The sequence below is a fragment of the Aricia agestis genome, chromosome 12, assembly GCF_905147365.1.
Source record: "Aricia agestis chromosome 12, ilAriAges1.1, whole genome shotgun sequence".
NCBI classification, from domain to species: domain Eukaryota; kingdom Metazoa; phylum Arthropoda; class Insecta; order Lepidoptera; family Lycaenidae; genus Aricia; species Aricia agestis.
In genome coordinates, this window is record NC_056417.1 from 2,483,045 (window position 1) to 2,503,576 (window position 20,532).

General features: G+C 37.4%; 1 protein-coding gene across 1 annotated transcript; it reads left to right on the forward strand.

Moving 5' to 3' along the window:
- Positions 1–1,212: 1,212 nt before the first annotated feature.
- Positions 1,213–11,473, forward strand: LOC121732556 (3-hydroxyisobutyrate dehydrogenase, mitochondrial). Its single transcript, XM_042122477.1, has 6 exons — positions 1,213–1,421; positions 4,087–4,269; positions 8,080–8,197; positions 8,744–8,954; positions 9,702–9,858; positions 11,295–11,473. The coding sequence occupies exons 1-6, from the start codon at positions 1,287–1,289 to the stop codon at positions 11,454–11,456; spliced, it is 966 nt and encodes a 321-aa protein (XP_041978411.1). The 5' UTR covers positions 1,213–1,286; the 3' UTR covers positions 11,457–11,473.
- Positions 11,474–20,532: the final 9,059 nt, after the last annotated feature.

The window sequence follows — 20,532 nt, forward strand, 5'->3', positions numbered from 1 at the left end:
CCAGGCACAGGGCGTATACTCTGGGGGGGCGCAAAAATGGCCAGACCAGGCAGGTATATTATTTTATACAGGATAATTTCCCACTGCGCCCCTAGTGCTGCACAGTGTGGGTGGTATAATCATAACAGGCCAAAGGCCTACTTGATATCAGACGGCTCGCTTGCTTATTTTCCTATAACAGTTCATTAAAAAAAAGTTTGTTTTCCAAAATTTTAGTAGGTACCTATTACCAACAGTGAACACCATGTTTTATTTTATCACCCTGAATGAAATAAAATAGGCCTATACATAGAATTACCCCTATAATTTCTAAAAAAAAAAACAAGGGCGCACTCGTACAGGGCGCAAAAAAGGCTATTTAGGGCACTGTATAGACTATAGTCAAAACCGTGAGATGAGGCATAATACTTCATACAGACCTACAAGGATATGTTTTGGCCAGTAAATACATATACATTGTCATGGAGACGACCGCATGGATGGGAAGCCGCTGTAAGCAGTATTATAAAAACCAAGTGCGTGTCGGGCCACGCGCAATATATAGTCAATGAATGTACATTTATAACGTGTTTTACACTACTAACAACATCATCTCAGTTACTTTCAAATGAATTTGAACGAAAAGTTCCTTTATACTTCGCCGAATAAATTTTTTTTAGTTGATCGACTATAACTCAATAACTTATGAAGTCTTCTTAGCTGTGATAGTTTTACTTTTAAATTCAGCATATTTCCTACTTCCGTGAATTTTTTCACATTTCCAGAAGCAACCGTTTAGCTGGTAGAAGGGACACTGGACTCGTTAATATGTGCATTCATGCCAAATTACAGCTTTGAAGGTCCTATAGTATCTGAGCAAAACCGCGGACAGACAGACAGACCGAAACTATAATCCTCCAAATCCTTGTTGACTACGGAACCCTAGAAACGGGGAAAAATGTTTGTAAGTGCTTATCTCACGAACTACTGGAGCAATTTTTATGTTATTTGGCACAGATATAGAGTAGACCACGTGAGACATCTAAGGCTATTTATTTGCGGGAAATGTACGGTTTCCGTGAAATTCCTAATTTACGCGGGCGAAGCCGCACGGAACGTCTAGTAGTAAATAGTTACGATCTACTCACATATTTTGTACATTTTTATCATAGGGCTCATGGATATTTGTACGTATTAACCCGTCAAAGTAGTTTATCGTGTTATCAGTGTCAATAGAACACTACATTTAGCTCAGTCGCGTTGCGCGGACGCAGGTTACGAACGTGTTTCAAATTTAGAATTCCAAAATGGCGTCGCGCGCTGTCACCCGGTGTTTATTCACTGTTTCATCGAGAAATTACAGTTCGAAAACCGACAAAAATGTAGCCTTTTTAGGCCTCGGAAACATGGGAGGATTCATGGCAGCAAATCTAGTCAAAAAGGTAATTATTATTCGCATTTTTACTTACCATTCCACTTTTGAATTAATTTTATTCGACCTTGTACGATGTTTTGATCGTTCTAAATCTAAATTATCGTAAACAAGCCTATTTATTAGCACCATACCTACTGAATGTTACTGTTATTAAATAAAGTGTAAAGTTATACTTTAACCTTTTTACGAAGAGTAAGAGTCTAAGAGAGTTTTAGAAAGTTTAAAAGAAAATAATTATGCTCGAGGTGTATAATATCGAGAGGCACACGATATCTCCCAGATAAAGTAGTTAGTACATGGAAGTAGTAGAAAATAATTCCAAAAATTAAAAGAATACCAAATGTAGACAAACAAAATGGTAAAATTCTAGCCTCAACACATCTTTCTCGAATCTTTCGAATATAAATGTGTCGTTTATAACAATAATAACTCATGAATAAGTTATGAAGTCAGTTGAATATAATTAAAACTAAAAAATATACAACAACTAAGAATGAACTTCTTTGGGTTAACTTTATAACTAATATAAAATATTATAAGTAATCCATAAGAAGTTGAATATACTTTGAAGTAATTTCGACATCCGGTCAGCAATCGTTCTCCAAAAAAAAATCGCACCTTTGCCTAAAACTTTTACATCTTAGGAAAAGCTTGCGAAAAATTATTGTTTTTTCTTTTCCTCCTTTGAAATAACAAGGGGGTAATATGTAATATGGTCTGTCAAGAAAGTCATGACAGGCGGGAAAATTTTCTAAACTTAATCACGCTTAAAAGGTGTAGTTTTTTCTTTGTATTTTCACAGAGAACACTTATTACATTTTAAATATTGTCACCTTACACATTTTTATCTCGAATTAATAAAGTTCTCATATTTTTTATTTCATATAAAAAAAAATCCGCCTGTCATGACTTTCTTGACAGACTATACCTAACAATACCTATTTACATTGAATTTACCTGAGATTACGCTATCATATTTTTATCTTGTAATGATAACATTTGTTTATTTTCCAAATTATATTTGCCCACTTTTTTCGATAAATATTTGAATGTCAGTGTCGCACACGAATATGATGAAATGGAAGGGAAGGGAATAGGGGAGGGTAGGGAAGGGGATTGGGCCTCCAGTAAACTCACTCACTCGGCGAAACACAGCGCAAGCGCTGTTTCACGCCGGTTTTCTGTGAGAACGTGGTATTTCTCCGGTCGAGCCGGCCCATTCGTGCCGAAGCATGGCTCTCCCACGTATAAAATTACATAAAAACTACCTAGTAACTATCGAACACGTATTTCGTATGATAATTTGGCCACACGTCGATAACGAGTGGAATTGTAAACAGGTTGACCTTTTCATTGGAGGTGTGTCCAGTCGCCAAGGTCAAGTTTAGGAACATGTATTGTAAGTTTTTCAACAATCTTAAAGTCACGTGGGCTTTAGGAAAATCGTTATTTACTTGGGTCACTTGTTTAAATCCGCAAATATGGGTTATATTTGCGTTATAATAATCTGAACAGTAACATTATTTTTATAATAATTCACAAAAATCTATTGACATCTTGAATCTAAAGTTTTCAAAAGAAGAATAGAGAGCGGTAGGAACAGCAAACTTAAATCATAATTTAAAAGATCTACAAAAAAAAATAATGCTATAATCGTTAATTATGACTGGACTTGACAATAATACACTGCGCATAATGAGAGTTTTTGATGTTTCATTTGTCACCGGTGTCCCTATATAGCCTGGGTCTATGGTGTCAAAAAGATATATTATCACATAAACTTATAATATACTGCATTATAAATTTATGTATTATCATGACATGTGACAACTGCATTGCAACATATGACAGCAGTTTCATACGATAGACCCTAAGGCCTAAGGCTACACTACATAGCGGCACGTCATGGCAAAAGAGATCCTAGACGTAAGAAGTTACCCTACATAGTTTTTGTGCGGCACTACCTAATAACTTAGATATCAAATAACTTTACAAACTTACTTTATTTTAATATCTCAGTAAATACTAACTACAGTAACTCCCCCTTACAAGGTTACAGAGATATAGTTGATACACATAATATAATAATTACATCATTCTCGTTATCAGAACACATAATTTTATGTGACTCCATATTATGTTATCGTATTTGTGTCAACATTTATATCAAGAATAAGTACTTAATATTGACCGACTTCAAAAGCTCTGTAATGTAACTAATGTTGTTATAAAAATGTGTCTTCAGAGGCCCTAGTCAAAGTATCTTTGGTTAGAAACGATGACAAAATTCGTTAAGAAAATCACTAAAACATCCAAATCCCATACATTTTGTTAAGAAAAAATTTCGTCATCGTTTTTAACGAAAGGCACTTTGGCCTGTGAGCTCTTTAAAAATTAGAGTCAAAATTGCAATTTGCATTGATTGCCATGTTACCACACTGCTTAGAATGTCATAGAAGAAACGCCGGAACTAAAAGGTTGGCTTTATTATATTTTGGTCGAAATCAGGATCTTGTAGCTCTTTTAGACATCATCAATCAAGCGTAAGAGTTTTAACTTTTTTTACAGCAGTCTACAAAGTTGTACAAAACTTACAACGGCAGCACTAGTTCCGAATATAATCTCGCGCCAAAACTAAAAAAAAATTATCCAATATTCAATTTTTTTTTCAGGGCTTCAACGTCCGCGGCTACGACCCGTCGAAGGAGGCTCAGACTGCTGCCGCCAAGGACGGCATAACCTCTGCTGCCTCCATCGCGGCTGCGGTGGACGGCGCCGACGTGGTCGTCTCCATCCTCCCCAGCAACAAGGTCGTGTTGGACGCCTACTTGGGAAAGGACGGCGTGGTCGCACATGTGAGTACAAACTGAATGCGTTATAAAAATATAATGGCATCTCGCTCTTTGAAACAATGGCGCTAAAACATAATTTGTTCTCAAAGTGGGCAATAGACAAATTAGTTTGGGAACCCCCTGTACTATAAAGTACATATACACACTACACAGTACCTTTCAGTCGAAACGGGCTTAAAAAATTAAATTTCAACATAAACTTTCCTCAGCAAGGGCAAAAAGCGCCCTTTTCTTGATGCAATCAGGCTGATTGATTTTCAAACTGAAAAATGCTTCGTTAGAACTTTATAAATGGACGCTTCAACGGAACTTCAAAGAGAGAATGAAAGTATGGCGGCACATGTGGCCCTCCTTTTTGCTGTAATTAATTTCTTTTATAAAATCTACGTTTTTAGAGATCCTTATTAGCATGTAAAATAGGCTGCACTCATTTTGAACACACTTTCTAACTGTAATATATGTAATGATGAAATAATAAGCTTTTATTGTTCAGCTGGTCATTAAATTAAAATCATGTCAATCAGTTTAAAACTATTTTATTAATAACGAGCTTATGCCCGCGGCTTCGCTCGCGTTAAGAAGTATTATTATATACAAACTTTCATCCCCTATTTGAACCCCTTGGGGTTAGAATTTATCAAAATCCTTTCTTAGCGGATGCCTACGTCATAACATCTATCTGCATGCCAAATTTCAGCCCGATCCGTCCAGTGGTTTGGGCTGTGCGTTGATAGATCACCATGTCAGTCAGTCACCTTTGAGTTTTATTTAACCCTAGAAACATAACCTTCGTCCATCTGATGAATACGCGGTACTAAATACGCCATCTCTTTCTAACGCGTGCGCGTATAAACTTGCCTGTTCTTGTCAAGTTAGTGTACACCGCGCTGTTGCAGGCGACACCGGTGTTCAGCGCGTAAGTATTTTGTTTTTTGATTTATTGAGCATCTGTTCATCGTTTCGATGAATGGTTATGGTTTGTGTTAGTTTTGGTGACGGTTTGAAATATTTGCTTGCAGATTTTTGACATGGAGTCTCGACGTGCACTGAGTGATGACACAATTGCGCGATTATTGTTGGAAGAGGATGACACCAACTCGCTGCCGGCTTCTTCGGATGGTGAAAATGAAGACTTTATGGAGGTGGACGACGTGGAAAGCGATCAGCAATATGAACCCTCTGACCAAGAGGACAGTCAGCAAATCCGTCACGGTTCATCACCATCTCACTCACGGGACCACGAGACCGACTCTCAATCGCCTCCTGATTTATTGGAAGAGACTTCAGGTACTTCTTCCTGTATCGATGTCGATACGTTCGATCAGATGTGCTCAGTGATGAATTGCAACCGAAAAACTAATCGCTGGCCTATGTGTGTTTTTTACGCAATGCTTAATATATCATGTATCAATGCATACGTGATATAATATTGTCATAACCCTAGGACAGAAGATAATGAGTCGTCGAGATTTTATGAAGAAGTTGCATTCCGAACTTGTAGAGCCGTGGCATAAAATGCGACTTGCCGTTCCAACAATGCCGACTCACGTAAAAACTAAAATTCAGGACATATTAGCCCTGAAAAGGGATGATGGCCCATCTACGTACGACCCTCGACCGACTCAAGCACAATATTTGAATAAAAGGAAGGTTTGCGGTCTATGTTCCTATAAGCAGAGACGCATGACTAAATCATATTGCTCTAAGTGTAACACTGCAATTTGTGGTGAACATAAGGCTGAATTCTGTGTGAATTGCGCTGTGAATAATTAGCTTTTGTATGTTTTTAAGTGTAGAGTTATGCCCTAAGTTTATTTTGGCCAAAGAAAAAAAAGCTATATTTTGTTATTTTTTTTTTAATTTTAATTTTTACGTACCTTATCAACTACGATCTCCTTAAAACTAGTGCCTTACGTTATTATAATAAAAGTAAATAAAGATTTCCTTTTTTTTTAATTATTATGTTTTAATTATAAATAAGACCCTTGTCCCTAAAAAATTATGTAGTAAACAGTTTTAAATTATAACGTTTTAAGTAAAAATTTCATACTTTAAAAAATGATCATCAATATGATGAATGGTTATGTTTAAAGGGAGCATTAAGAAGGTTATGTCTCTAGGGTTAAATACATTGTAGAGTTAAACTTAAGATAATAATTAGTAATTACCCAAGTTAACAAAAAATATTATTGATATTTGTGGGACAAAGAAATAAAAAGCAGCTTTTTTGGAATGTAAAATACGGAATCCAACAATACTTTTCCGAGTCCCACTTGACCAGTTTGAAATAACTATTTCCAGTTCACATGAAAGCCTTAAATAGCTTTTCCGCAGAAGAAAATATTCTCGGAAACATAAATGTAAGTTTATTTTTTTGGTTTCCATTTCTAAGTTTGCAGCGAGGAAATTTCAGATCACATTTAAGATTATTTAATACTAGCTGTTGCCCGCGACTTCGTCCGCGTCAACATAGTATAATAACAAAGATGGATAGTCCGCTAACAAATATGAAAAAAGTAAAATATAACCTCCTCCTTTTTGGAAGTCGGTTAAAAAGTAGCCTAAGTTACACCTTACTACATCAGCTATCTACCAAAAAAGTCCCGGCAAAATAGCTCCAGCCGTTTCAGAGATTAGCCGGAACAAACAGACAGACAGACATACAGACAAAAATTGTAAAAAATGTTGTTTTGGTGTATGTATTGTATATAGATTCATATGCATGTAGTAAAAAACCGTTCTTTCAATATTACAGACACTCCAATTTTATTTATATGTATGTATAGATTAATTCTCACTTTACCTTTATGTTTAAAATTCAAAATCCATACTAATAATAATATTATAAATGCGAAAGTGTGTCTGTATGTTTCTTCCTTTCACGCGCAAACCGATTTTGCTGAAATTTGGTATGAAGATACAATTAGGTCCCAGGAAAAGTCGTCTACGGGAACCGTACATTTTTCCGGGATAAAAACTATCCTATGTCCTTTCTCGGGACTCAAAATATCTCCATGCCAAATTTCACCAAAATCAGATCAGCGGTTTGAGCGTGAAGAGGTAACAGACAGACAGACAGATGGATAGACAAATGTCAGATACACTTTCAGATTTATAATATATTTATACAGGGTGTAACAAAAATAAGTGATAATACTTTAGGGTGTGTACGTCTTCCTCTTAGAGAGTTCACTGTGAAAGTAGCAGCGCTGAAAGACCAAATTTTTTTTTCACTTTTGTATGGGGAAACTCGTGACGCTCGGGCCCTTCCCCATACAAAAGTGTATTATCACTTATTTTTGTTACACACTGTATAGTATGGAAGTATGGATTAGTACGGACTACGGATATATTTTTTTAATGATATAAGGGGGCAAACGAGCAAACGGGTCACCTGATGGAAAGCAACTTCCGTCGCCCATGGACACTCGCAGCTTCAGAAGAGCTGCGGGTGCGTTGCCGGCCTTTTAAGAGGGAATAGGGTAATAGGGGAGGGAAGGGATGGGAAGGGATGGGAAGGGAAGGGAATAGCGGAGGGTAGGGAAGAAAATAGGGTAGGGATTGGGCCTTCGGTAAACTCACTCACTCGGCGAAACACAGCGCAAGCGCTGTTTCACGCCGGTTTTCTGTGAGAACGTGGTATTTCTCCGATCGAGCCGGCCCTTTCGTGCCAAAGCATGGCTCTCCCACGTATAAAAGTAATATATATTATATACTTACTAAACCTATTTAGATCGGTACGAGTACATTCCATAATTTTAGTCCCGGGTAAGGATTTAAGTATGTATATTATATCATCTTTTTCTTTTTCAGGCACCAAAAGGCAGTCTTCTGATTGACTCCAGTACAGTAGACCCAAATGTGCCGAAAGAAATATTCCCTGTCGCGACGAAGAGTGGAGTTGGCTTCCTCGATGCCCCTGTCTCTGGAGGTAAGTCTTTGGTCTTATCAGCGATATTCATAACAAGATGATGCCTACAGCCTCTCAACTCCGTTGGGCCAAAATTAGTTTATCACGTGGGAACCGTACATTTTTCCGGGATAAAAAGTATCCTATATAATTTACCGGGACTCAAAATATCTCTATACCAAGTTTCAGCAAAATCAGATGAGCGATTTAGGCGTAGCGCCACAATAGACATATGCTTAAATAATAATATAACCTGTCTATTGTCCGCATACTATCCCATCCGTCAAGTATGATGGATTACCAATTTTGGGACTATAGAGGCATATTGTTTTATCGCAAGTAATACATCCCAATCCACGTTGGCCAGTGATGAACTACAATAATTGCCACCAAGATTGCGAATTGCAATCTAATATGGCATACACAAATCAAACAAATCCCAATCTCCGGCGATTATGAGCAACCATAGACAAAGATGCCCCTTCAAAATTTTTTAACCGCTTGATGAGCCAACATGGGGAAAGAGTGCTAAAAGCCTCTTAACATTTCTAACTCCAAAATTTCCAGGTGTGATGGGAGCTCAAAACGCCACCCTAGCTTTTATGGTGGGCGGCGAGGCCAAGGACTTCGACCGCTCCCTCCCCATGCTGAAGGCCATGGGCGCCAAGCAGTTCCACTGCGGGGCCATCGGTGCCGGCCAAGTGGCCAAGCTCAGCAACAACATGCTGATGGGCATTACGGGCATGGCCACGGCGGAGTGCATGAACATGGGCATCAAGTGAGTCCCTTCTACGGTTATGTTTTTGGGTGGGAGTGAAAGAGACACAAGTAGGCAGTGGCAATAGAACATCTGCAAATATTTAATTTTTGTTCAATCGCCAATATAAGTAATACTTTTAGCACAACGCCCTTTCTGCAGCATTTGTTCGTTGCTTGCTGTTTAGTAATAAGATAATTATTAATTATGTAACTGTGATAAAGTATATTTCATTCATTAATTCAACTGCAGACAGAGAAGTTGATTCAAAGGCAGATGGCAAAGCTTAGTTCTTTGTGCAGGTTCTATTTTTTTAAGTTAATTTTGGACGTGATCGTCGAGCTAGACGTACGCCATACAATCTACGTAGGTCCGCGATCTGCCATTCTGATAATACGTTTTTGAAATATACAGATGAGTAAATTAATACTACGTAGGGATGCTAATAGTACTTACAATGGTCAGGCTTGGTCCGTATTTATTTGTGTACTATATTGCTGTTTCACCGTAATAATCGTAGCGACTAAACAACGATCGTTGTTTATACGCGCAGCAATTTTAATGAAGAAGGGAGGAAGGTTCACTTTTACTGTGGAATATCACATATTGTGCAATATTATTGACCGTCTAGGGTTGATATTGAATATCCCATCTTTCAATCATATTGTCAAATAAATTGTTCAATAATATTGTTCATTGATATTACACAATAAAATTGATCGCCTAGGCCCTAGGGGCCCACTAAATGTATCTTATTTTAATTTTCAGAATGGGCCTCAATCCTAAAGTTCTCCTGGACGTCCTCAACAACTCGTCAGCTCGGTCCTGGAGTACGGAGGTGTACTGCCCCGTCCCCGACCTGGTGCCCACTGCGCCATCCAGCAGAAACTACGATGGCGGATTCAAGAACGAACTTATGGTTAAGGTAAGTTGAAGATGGAGAAGCAGAGAAGGATGTTAAAAAATAAAAAGTAAAAATTGCGTGTTTGTCTGTTACCTCTTCACGCCGAAACCGCTAAACCGATTTTGCTGAAATTTGGTATGGAGATACTTTGAGTCCCGGGAAAGGACATCTAAGAATAATTTTTATCCTGCAAAAATATACGGTTCACACGCGGTAAAACCAATTATTATGGCGCAACGGAGTTGTGGGGTCTGGTTACAAAATATCATGTGAAACGAAACCGAAACGTATTGTTTTCGTTGAGTCGCGTCGTTACAACGTTGTCGCTAAATTGCGTTGTGACTTGTGTTGCTACAGTAACAAATCAGGCTCGTTCTGAAGTATCGCAAGTCGCAACTATGCGTAGCCACAACAGCATCAGCCAATTAGAGCAAGTGGACAGCTTAGTTTCTTCTCCGTCAATCGGTTTAAACCAGGCGCGGTCGCAGCCTGAAGTTTTGGAGGGGGTCACACAAAATAAAATATCGCTCTTATAGGATAACTAGGGGGGGGGGGGGGCATTTCCCCTGTGACACCCCCCCCCCCCTTCGGACCGCGCCTGGTTTAAACAACGCAAAACGCAACCCAAGTTCATAAATATCTAAAAGTGTTGACGCTGCGACGAAGCAACGGAGAAAAATGTCATCAACTTACATTTAAAATAAATAACGTTGCGTTTTGCGAATTTGCAACCTTACTAAAACTGGTTCCAAAATATTACTTAATTCGTTGATTTAACGTTCGATCGAATTGAGCGTTAGTTTACATTAACAAGTGTTTCCCGCCGAACCAATAATCTCGTAAACTGGACAGCCGTGAAATTGGCCCATACCCGTCTTTTCAGTCTAGAATAAACCCATCAGACTCAGTTTAGTACTCAAATTGAAAGCCTAAATGAAGTCCAGCTTTCTAGCGCTTATCTTTTTACAGCGTTTGTTTGTGTTAAATTTAGAATTTAATTAAGCTAGCATTGAGATGTGCCTCCTTTGATAAATATTTTAACTGGTGTTTTCTTGAATTTTCTTTGTTCTCGTTAAGCTTGTAGTATCAACAAAATCCAATAAGATTAATTATAACAATGCGGTATAATAATAAAAAACTACACGCCCGCAACTCCGTTGCTCCAAAACTCGTATAAAGCGCGGGAAGCGTACATTTTTCCGGGATAAAAACTATCCTACTCCTTTCCCGGGGCTCAAATCATCTACATGTACCAAATTTCAGCAAAATCGGTTCAGTGATTTGGGCGTGAAACTGACAGACAGACACACTTTCGCATGTATAATATTAATATGGATTATATCCGGCAAAAGCCGCAGGAAAACAGAACAATAAACTTATCTTGGACACAAAAAATGTACTTAGATAAAAAAAAACTATGAAAAAAATCTTAAATCTTTTTTTTTTTCAATTTCCAGGATCTGGAGCTGGCCAGCTCAATGGCTCTGGGTATCCGGTCACCCATTCCCCTGGGAGCGGTCGCGACGCAGCTTTACCGCATCGTCCAGTCCAGAGGCTACGGACAGAAAGACTTCTCCTACATCTACCAATTACTTAAAGAAGAAGCTAACAAGAAGTAGAATAAATATTTTAAGCTAAAAAGTAGTTTTATTTTAGCCGTGAGAGTCAACAATTTTATTTAAAAAAAATCAAAATTCGAACACTTCTGCTTTTATTTTCGCCGCGAAAAATGACAATACAAAAATTAAATTCAAATTTCGAAAGAACTTTAATAAAAATGAAAGGCCACAGACAATAAAACGGCGCGAAAAGTCGCGCCAAAATAATCACTCAGATCTCTCCACGAAAATCCCACTATTACTCAACTAACAAAGGAGCACTCAAATTTCTACAAAACCATAAAAATATTCGCGACAATGCCCGCCATGATTGGGTGTTTTTTTTATTCTGAGCTGGGCTTAGACAGCAAAATTGTTGCCATATTGAATTTTTGTCTTAGAGTAAATATTGAAACAGATGTTTAAAAAATATCCTTTTATAGGCGGTTAAAAGGCGTAAAAGTAGTATGCATTCTGTGACTTTGGTAAAATATTTTATACCTATGTATTAAGTCGATACTACGACGCCTTAATAATTTATATGCCAGGATAGTAAAACCAACAATTCCAGATTATAGTGAAAGAAATTAGACCCGACGATAGAGTAGACGGAAAAGACTTTTCTCCATAACAAGAAGAGAAGTTTATTACACTTCACCCATCATGGTGATCTCGACAGCAGTAAGATGACCAGTGAAAATATACCTTCTGTTCCTTACTCTAAGGCCTGCGCCGGAAAAAATCGAAGGGACAATGGGTCGGTTTGTGTCATAATCATATTTTCCCGACACAAAAGACTTCTTACATTAATGCTGGCGGATAATAAATGAGCGCATGTCCCAGCTGCTAGCGCTTTTTTCTGTCAAAGCGTTTTGGCGCCATTCGGCCATTTTGAAAGTCATCCGCCATTTTGACGATAATTACTCGTGTGACTTTTATTCATCGTGTTCACAATTAAATTTTAAGCGTCGCCGATTTAGATGACTTTTTTATAAGAGGAAAATGTGTTAAAGGATCGGTTATAAGTATTCTAAGTACACGTTTAGGTACAATTTTATTTTGGAATTGATTCACAGTAATGGTCTATTTTTACACTTAACTTGTTTGTTAGCATCTTTTCTTTATTTAATTGAAGTTATATTCGCAGTCAAATGACTGGTCTATTTTTATACTTGTTTTGTATGTTTTCTTTATTTAATTGAAAAAAATTGCTGCAGATAGACGTACATACTACCTATGCCTAGGATAACAGATCAGTAAGAAACAGAACATCCTCACTTAAATTATCACACTTTTGGAACAGTTTTTGTTTGACATATTTTGACTTAATCCTATGTCCTCTCCCAGAGCACAAAGTATCTTCATAGATACCTTAGTTCCTGGGAAATGACATGGCTTTTCCAACGTATCAGACAAAAACAGGAACATACTTATAGATTAACGTAGAGTGTAGACTAAATATTTTATTTATAACACACAATGTTACAATACCGCAATAAACATCCACGATAAAATCCGCCCGCCATTCCTCCCACGAACACCTATTACTCTGACATACACTTCAAATTTGTTACGTCATACGTTCCAATATTTTGATTCCATTATGCTACTCTAATCTCACCTCTGGCACTGTGAAATAGAACTCAAAATACAAAAGCAACATTCTTGACTTAGTCCCTTAGCGGTGTGGAGCGGATGCGAAAATTTAAAATTTTGTGTTTAAGTGATTTTTCATCGGCGCTCCTATTATTGGACTCCTTCCAAATGTCCTTAAATTTTCGCAGATAATTTTCCTTTCAAATTCATTTTATTTTAAGGAGTGTGCTGTGTGATTTCAATAAAAAGTGCAGTGTAGTGGCGGCCGAGCCGTGCCGTGCGGAACCCGTTGGTCTGAGCCGAGCTGATCCTAGCGGAGCCGAGTCGAGCGTTGCCGAGCCTATAGGCCGAGCTAGCGAAGCCGAGCAAGCCGTGCCGAGCGAAGCCGAGCAAGCCGTGCCGAGCGAAGCCGAGGGGGCCGCGTTGGCCTGTGACGAGCTAAAACCGAGCTTTGTGAGGGCTCGCATCGTCACACCTTAACTGACTGATGATGACAAATTTTCATTCTACATAATATAAAAAACCTTGACTGACTGTTGATATAACATGATCTACGTAACATAAATAAAAATTACTATGTTAAAGAACAAATCAATGGCTACATGATAGTGTTTTCGATAAGTTACCCCAAAATGTACTTACCTCGCCCTGATTACCAGTGACGGATTAGTCCTTAATCAAATTAAGCAATTGCCTAGGGCATCACGTCTGAGGGGGCACCCGAAGAGTAAAGGTTCAAAAACCGATACTAGTAAATTGGAAGCTGTTAACCATTCGTGTTCTAACCCACAAAAAATCCAATTATGTTCTTTAGGTGATTTAGAACAAGACTGCATTCAAAATTTAACAACAAATTGTGGGTTAGGAGTTGTAGCTAATGCTTAACATCGACCAGTTTAGATACGGATAGGGGGGCCCACATGCATGGATTGCTTAGGGCACCATACAGTAGTCTTAATCCGTCACTGCTGATTACAGACATTCGGGTCCAATTGATAACCTTATTTTTAAAGTCAGTTAAAAACATCACTGAACGCAGCCCTCGTGTTGCGGTGTGTGTAAACTGGTGCACTTTATTAAGCGTCCGCATACATTAATTAAATTAAAGCCGGGATCGACTGCAGTGCGTTACCACTTACCAGGTTTACCTGAACCGATGACAGGCACACAGTATTTAAATTAAATATGCAGTAATCTGCCGTGTCCTTGTAATCAGACTCGTCCAACAAAAAATGCAAGTTTTACCTTTATTATTTTTGCTACTTCAAATTATCTAAAATTCAGTAAAGATTTTGTACTGCGACTATTTATATTGTGACTGGGACTGTTTTGCGACAGTTTACACACACTGTTTACATAATATTACTTATGTTAGTATTATGGGCAGTTTACATTAATTAGGATAATATATTAGGTAGTATTTACTTTATCATAATACTGTTGCGACTTCGTCCGTATCATAACAAGAAAGATGAATAATTTTCCCCGTTTTTCCACATTTTTTACTGATTCCTCACTTCTATTCACTATTGGTTGTAGCTTGATGTTATATACTTGATTAAGCGTTCCTCGGTAAATTGACAATCCAACATAAAATAATTCCTGAATTCGAATCAGTAGTTCCTAAGATTAGCGTAGGTAATACAATAGTGTTTATGTATAGTACATAATATACATATAACAGCCGCAAGCAGAGACAAAATACAGTGTGTTAGTGTCAACACCATTATCGTTATCCTTGAAACCATCAAATGAGCCTATCAAAATGAACAATTTTTTCTATGAGAACAATGCTGGGAACGCAAAAAAATGCCGTCTTTATACCCATACGGATGCCCGGATCGGCAATTTCTATGGGTATGAAGACGGATTTTTTTGAGTTCCCAGCATTGTTATCATAGAAAAAGTTGTTCATTTTGACGGGTCTCATATTTTTATGGTTTCAAGGATGTGTTTACACAAACATCTTCAAGTGTATTAATTTCATAACTGTAATTATATAAAATATTATACTTAAACTCTTCATTATTTTTTAATATAATTATCATAATTGAAGATTAATCATCATTGCTAGTAATAGTTTTAATATAAATTTTAAGGCCGCGCTTGTAAATAAGGTTCCGTTATACATATCGAATGTCAGTAAACAAACGACAGAAAATGACATTGTTGATTACTTGCTAAGTAAAACTAACGAAAATGTAGTCGTAGAAAAAATAATGTGTAAAAGACATCGAGATTTTAACTCTTTTAAATAATTACTTGTGCCGCGTAATAAGTTATCGATGTATATGAATAGTAATATATGGCCTGAGGGCGTATGTTTCAGGCGGTTTGTATTATTTAATTCAAATGATAAACAAAATGTTGAATCGAGTAAACCTTAACACTCTTAACAATGGCCAATCAAACATGTCACATGATTAGTTTTAATTGTAAATCTTTTAAGCGTTCTATAGATGGAATTAAAAATATATGTTTGACCGCTGACATTGTGGCCCTGCAGGAGACATGACTTCTTCCATATGATCTTCCTTTGCTTACTACAGTAAGTAAAGACTTTGAATACACCGGTAAGTCTGCTATAGATCTGTCTGAAGGCATCTTAAAGGGAAGGTCATACGGGGGAGTACCGTTTTTGTGGCGCCGCGGAGTTTTTAAGTCCGTTAATGTAATTCATAGTGACAATAATAGATAATGTGCTATAAAAATTACTCTTTCAAGTGATCAGACATTTATTGTAATTAATACCTACATGCCAACAGATTCTTATGAAAATATAATAGAATTCACGTCTTGTTTAGGCGAAATTCAAGCTATTATTGAGAGTAATGATACTAAATCCGCTTACATTTTAGGTGACTTTAATTCCCATCCAAATCAATTATTTTTTTAATAAATCCGGTTAAATCCATCAGTGTGCGCCATGATGTCTATTGGTCTGACCATTTGCCGCTCTCTGTGGTTTGTGACATGGAGTTAATAATTCCTAAAAAGTACAGTGCTAATAATAGTTTCTATAATAACATACTATGGGGTTGTAGAACGAATGAGCAGATCAGTAGATATCATGATGAGTGTCACAGTAAGTTAAGAGATATTCTCTTTCCATGGTTATTTGTATCTTGTGGTGATAAACATTGCACTTTAAGTGAACATAAGCAAGAGCTAGATAATATGTATAATAATATTGTTACAATACTTTCTAACGCTGCGGCAAAATCAAACAAAGCCCGTAGACATAAAAAGCGTCTCATTGGATGGAACACTCATGTAAAGGCGGCACACCGAGAAGCACGGTCAAAGTATGAAGAGTGGCTGTTACACAATAAACCTTCTTCAGGACATATATGGACTGAAATGTGTAACAGTCACAAAATATTTAAAAGTAGGTTAAAATGGTGTCAGAAACATCAACTTGAAATAAAAATGAATAAAATTACCACACTTAGGGCATCTAAAAATTTTTCTAAATTTTGGAAAGAGACAAATAAACATAATATTCGACCGTGCTTACCGGTGAGTGTGGCTGGCTGTAATTCTCAAAAAGAAATTGCAAATATGTTTAAGGACTTCTTTAAGGTCTCATCTCCGTTAGGACTTGCTGCACAGATGGACGATGCTGAGAGTTGTCATGATAAAAATTTGATACGTTTCTCATCAAAGCAAGTGTCTGTAGCTATAAGCAAAATGTCAGGTGGGAAGTCTCCTGGATATGACCATCTCAGTATCGAACATTTGAAGTATGCAGGATGTCACTTACCGAGAATGTTGTCCATGTTTTTCTCCTTATGTTTAAGTCACTCATATATCCCAATGAACATGATGCGAACCATTGTTGTCCCGATTATTAATAACAAAACAGGCAACATCTCGGATGAGTGTAACTACAGGCCTATATCGCTCGCTACAATTATTGCGAAGATATTGGACAGCTTGCTAGACAAAGGGTTGGGTGAAAAGTTGCATTTTCATGACGCACAATTTGGCTTTCGGCCAGGGCTTTCTACGGAAACTGCAATACTAAGCCTGAAGCAAACTGTTCAATATTATACACAACAGAATACCCCCGTGTATGCCTGCTTTCTTGATCTCTCCAAGGCTTTCGATCTAGTTTCTTATGATCTGCTTTGGAAGAAGCTCGGGAAGGCTGGCGTACAACCCGAAATAGTAAACTTATTGAAATATTGGTACTCTAAACAGTCCAATAATATAAAGTGGGGTGAGGAGCTGTCTGATGATTACAGGTTGGAATGTGGCTTAAGACAAGGAGGATTAACCTCGCCTAAGCTTTTCAACCTGTATATAAACGACCTAATCAAGGAGCTCAGCAAGCTGCCAGTCGATTGCTGGATAGATGGCGTTTCAGTCAATAATTTATGTTATGCAGACGACATGGTTTTGCTGGGCCCCTCGGCTGGGTCTATCAGGAAGCTCCTTAGTCTATGTGAAGCTTATGCAACCGAGCACGGTCTAGTTTATGATGGTAAAAAGAGCGAAATACTGATATTTAAGGTCCCCCGTAAACACATTGAATATGAACCGAAGATCACTCTAAATGGATCGAACTTAAAGCGAGTTACCCAGTTCAAATATCTCGGACACTACGTTACGGAGGATGTTAAAGATCACGTCGATATTGAGTGGGAACGTAGAGCCCTAGCTGTAAGGTGTAATATGCTGGCCCACAGGTTCGCAAGATGTAGTAAGGAGGCAAAAACAACACTTTTCAAAGCGTACTGCCAAACTTTTTATACGGCGAACCTGTGGACTAACTATACACAAAAAAGTATAAATAAAATTAGGGTACAATATAATAATGGTTTTAGAATACTGTTGGGACTGCCACGATTCTGCTCAGCGTCGGGTATGTTTGCAAATGAGCATACTGATGACTTTTATGCAATCATAAGAAAAAAGACATGGTCCTTGCTGAGCAGACTGCGATCGAGTACCAATGGTATTCTAAAGATGCTGGCTGAAAAATACGACTCGCCGATACTAGAACACCATTTAAGGGTTCTAGTTAGAAAATAAATGTCACTCAAAACTTATAAAATACTACCCACTAACCTAGTTTTTAAGATAATTTGTTACTAACAATTTGGGCCTTAGAAGCTCTCAATAAAGAATTTATTTATTATATTATTTATTATTAAAATATTATGTCTGGGCGTAAGATTAGTAGGTAGGTACTTACCTACGTACCAACATTTTAATATTAAGTGTATGACGTAGTCAATGTTTTAAATTACTCAATACAGTAACCAGAGCAGTAACTGTTAGTTGTAATTCACCAGTCCGGCAGTCGGCTCACCGTCACAGAATACGAAATCGCACTGATGAGCCAATAAAAATGTTCAGTTACAACCCTCGACGTACCATGTCTTAGGACGTCGCTTTTAATATCTGGGGGCACGGGAGTGCCGCCGCCAAGATGAGCCAAGCGAAGCGCGCAAGGGCACTACCTACCTTTTCTCGAAACGTTTCGTCGTATTTTTGAACCCTCGTAACTTTGGTTTGAATAATGCCAGACAGTTGAAATTTTTAAGATATAGTGTCATGGGTATATTTATTAAATGCGCAAAGTTTGAATATCGTAGCTATTATACTTTAGATTTTATAGGTGTCCAAAAACCCACAATTTGGTCACTGATTCACCGATCATCAAAACTGTTAGGGTACTTCCTGAAGTCTTAGAAAGCTGAAATTTGGTATGTAACATGATATTAGTACTAAAACAACAAAAAAATTATCAAACCCAACTTAACCTATATCCGTACCATTATAGAGCAAAATTAGGCAAAAATTTGTGTTTTTTGTATGGGAGCCCCCCTTACTTTTTTATTTTATTTTAATATTATAATTAAATATTAAAGTAGACATATAACTAAGGAGTTTGAGAACAATTCAAGTACCTACCTGTTGCCATTATTGATATAGAGCAAAAAAGGCCAAAAAAATCACGTTTGTTGTATGGGAGCCCTCCTTTAATATTAATTTTATTTTATTTTTAGTATTTGTTGTTACAGCGGCAATAGATATACATAATCTGTGAAAATTTCAACTCTCTAGCTATTACCGCTCTTGAGTCGGTCTGTCTGTCTGTCTGTCTCTAGGCTGTACTAGAGACAGACAGACAGACAGACAGACGGACAGACGGATAGACGGAAAGACAACGAAGTCTTAGTAATAGGGTCCCGTTTTTACCCTTTGGGTACGTAAGTATGTAAGTTCAAAGAATAGTCGTAGTCTTAGCATTTCTTTGCAAATATTTAATTAATAAGAATATTTCATTAATTATATAAATAATAATAATTAGTTACTTAACTACCAATCTATTTCAAGTTTACTTAAACTTGAAACAGATTGATTAGGAATTTTAGGATAATTAGTATAGTAGGTCTTAAAACATTTTTAATGCCAACAACATCGGTTTACGGTTATTTAAAAACAAAAATAGTTGTTTTTGAAAGTTAAACAGCTATACCAAACATCTACGCGTCATCGATAGTGCGATGTAGGTGCCCAACAGTGACATCTCTTGTAGATTAGAGTGCATTAACAACTATATGAAACTGTTCTAGCGATACTATATAGCGATGTAGACAACCAGCAACGACATCTATATTATCAAAAGGAAAAAATAGCAAAAAATCACTTTTGTTGTATGAGAGCCCCCCTGAAATATTAAATTAATTTTGTTTTTAATATTTATTGCTATAGCGGCAACAGAAATACGTAATCGATGAAAATTTCAACTCACTAGTTCTACCGTTCTTGAGATGCATTCTAGAGACAGATAGACATACAGACAGACGGACAGCGGACAGACATCGAAGTCTCAGTAATAGGGACCCGTTTTTACCCCTTGGGTACGGAAACTTAAAAATACTTACCGACTATCATATAATAATTTATATGTATGTATGATAGTCGGTAAGTCACGAGTCACGACGGCCGTCGCTAGATGCATAAGATACATCCAAGAGACAGATAGACAGACAGACAGACAGATAGCGGACAGACAATGAAGTCTAGTAATAGGGTTCCGTTTTTACCCTCTGGGTACGGACACCCAAAAAAAATCAGCCAAGTGCGAGTCGGACTCGCCCACGAAGAGTTCCGTACTGTAAACTGTTATAGAGCGAAAGGAGGGGAAAAATTGTGTTTTTGTATGGGAGCCCCCTTAATTATTTATTTTATTACAATTTTATTATCAAATATTAAAAAATATATATACGTCCAAAGCCCTGACGAATAACAAAATGGCCAAGCCACCGATTTTAACTAATCTGTAGAGTTTTTAGATTCTCCTCGTGCGGCTGACACATTATATTATTATCAAATATTTTGCCGCGCTTTAGTGTAAAATTAAGGTTTTTAGATTTAGGGCTGAGTATGTAAGGTTAGAAACTTGGCTCTACATGAGATCTCACTACTTTTTGACACGACGAACTATAATATTATTATGTTCTCATCTTGGCAACATTTTTACATG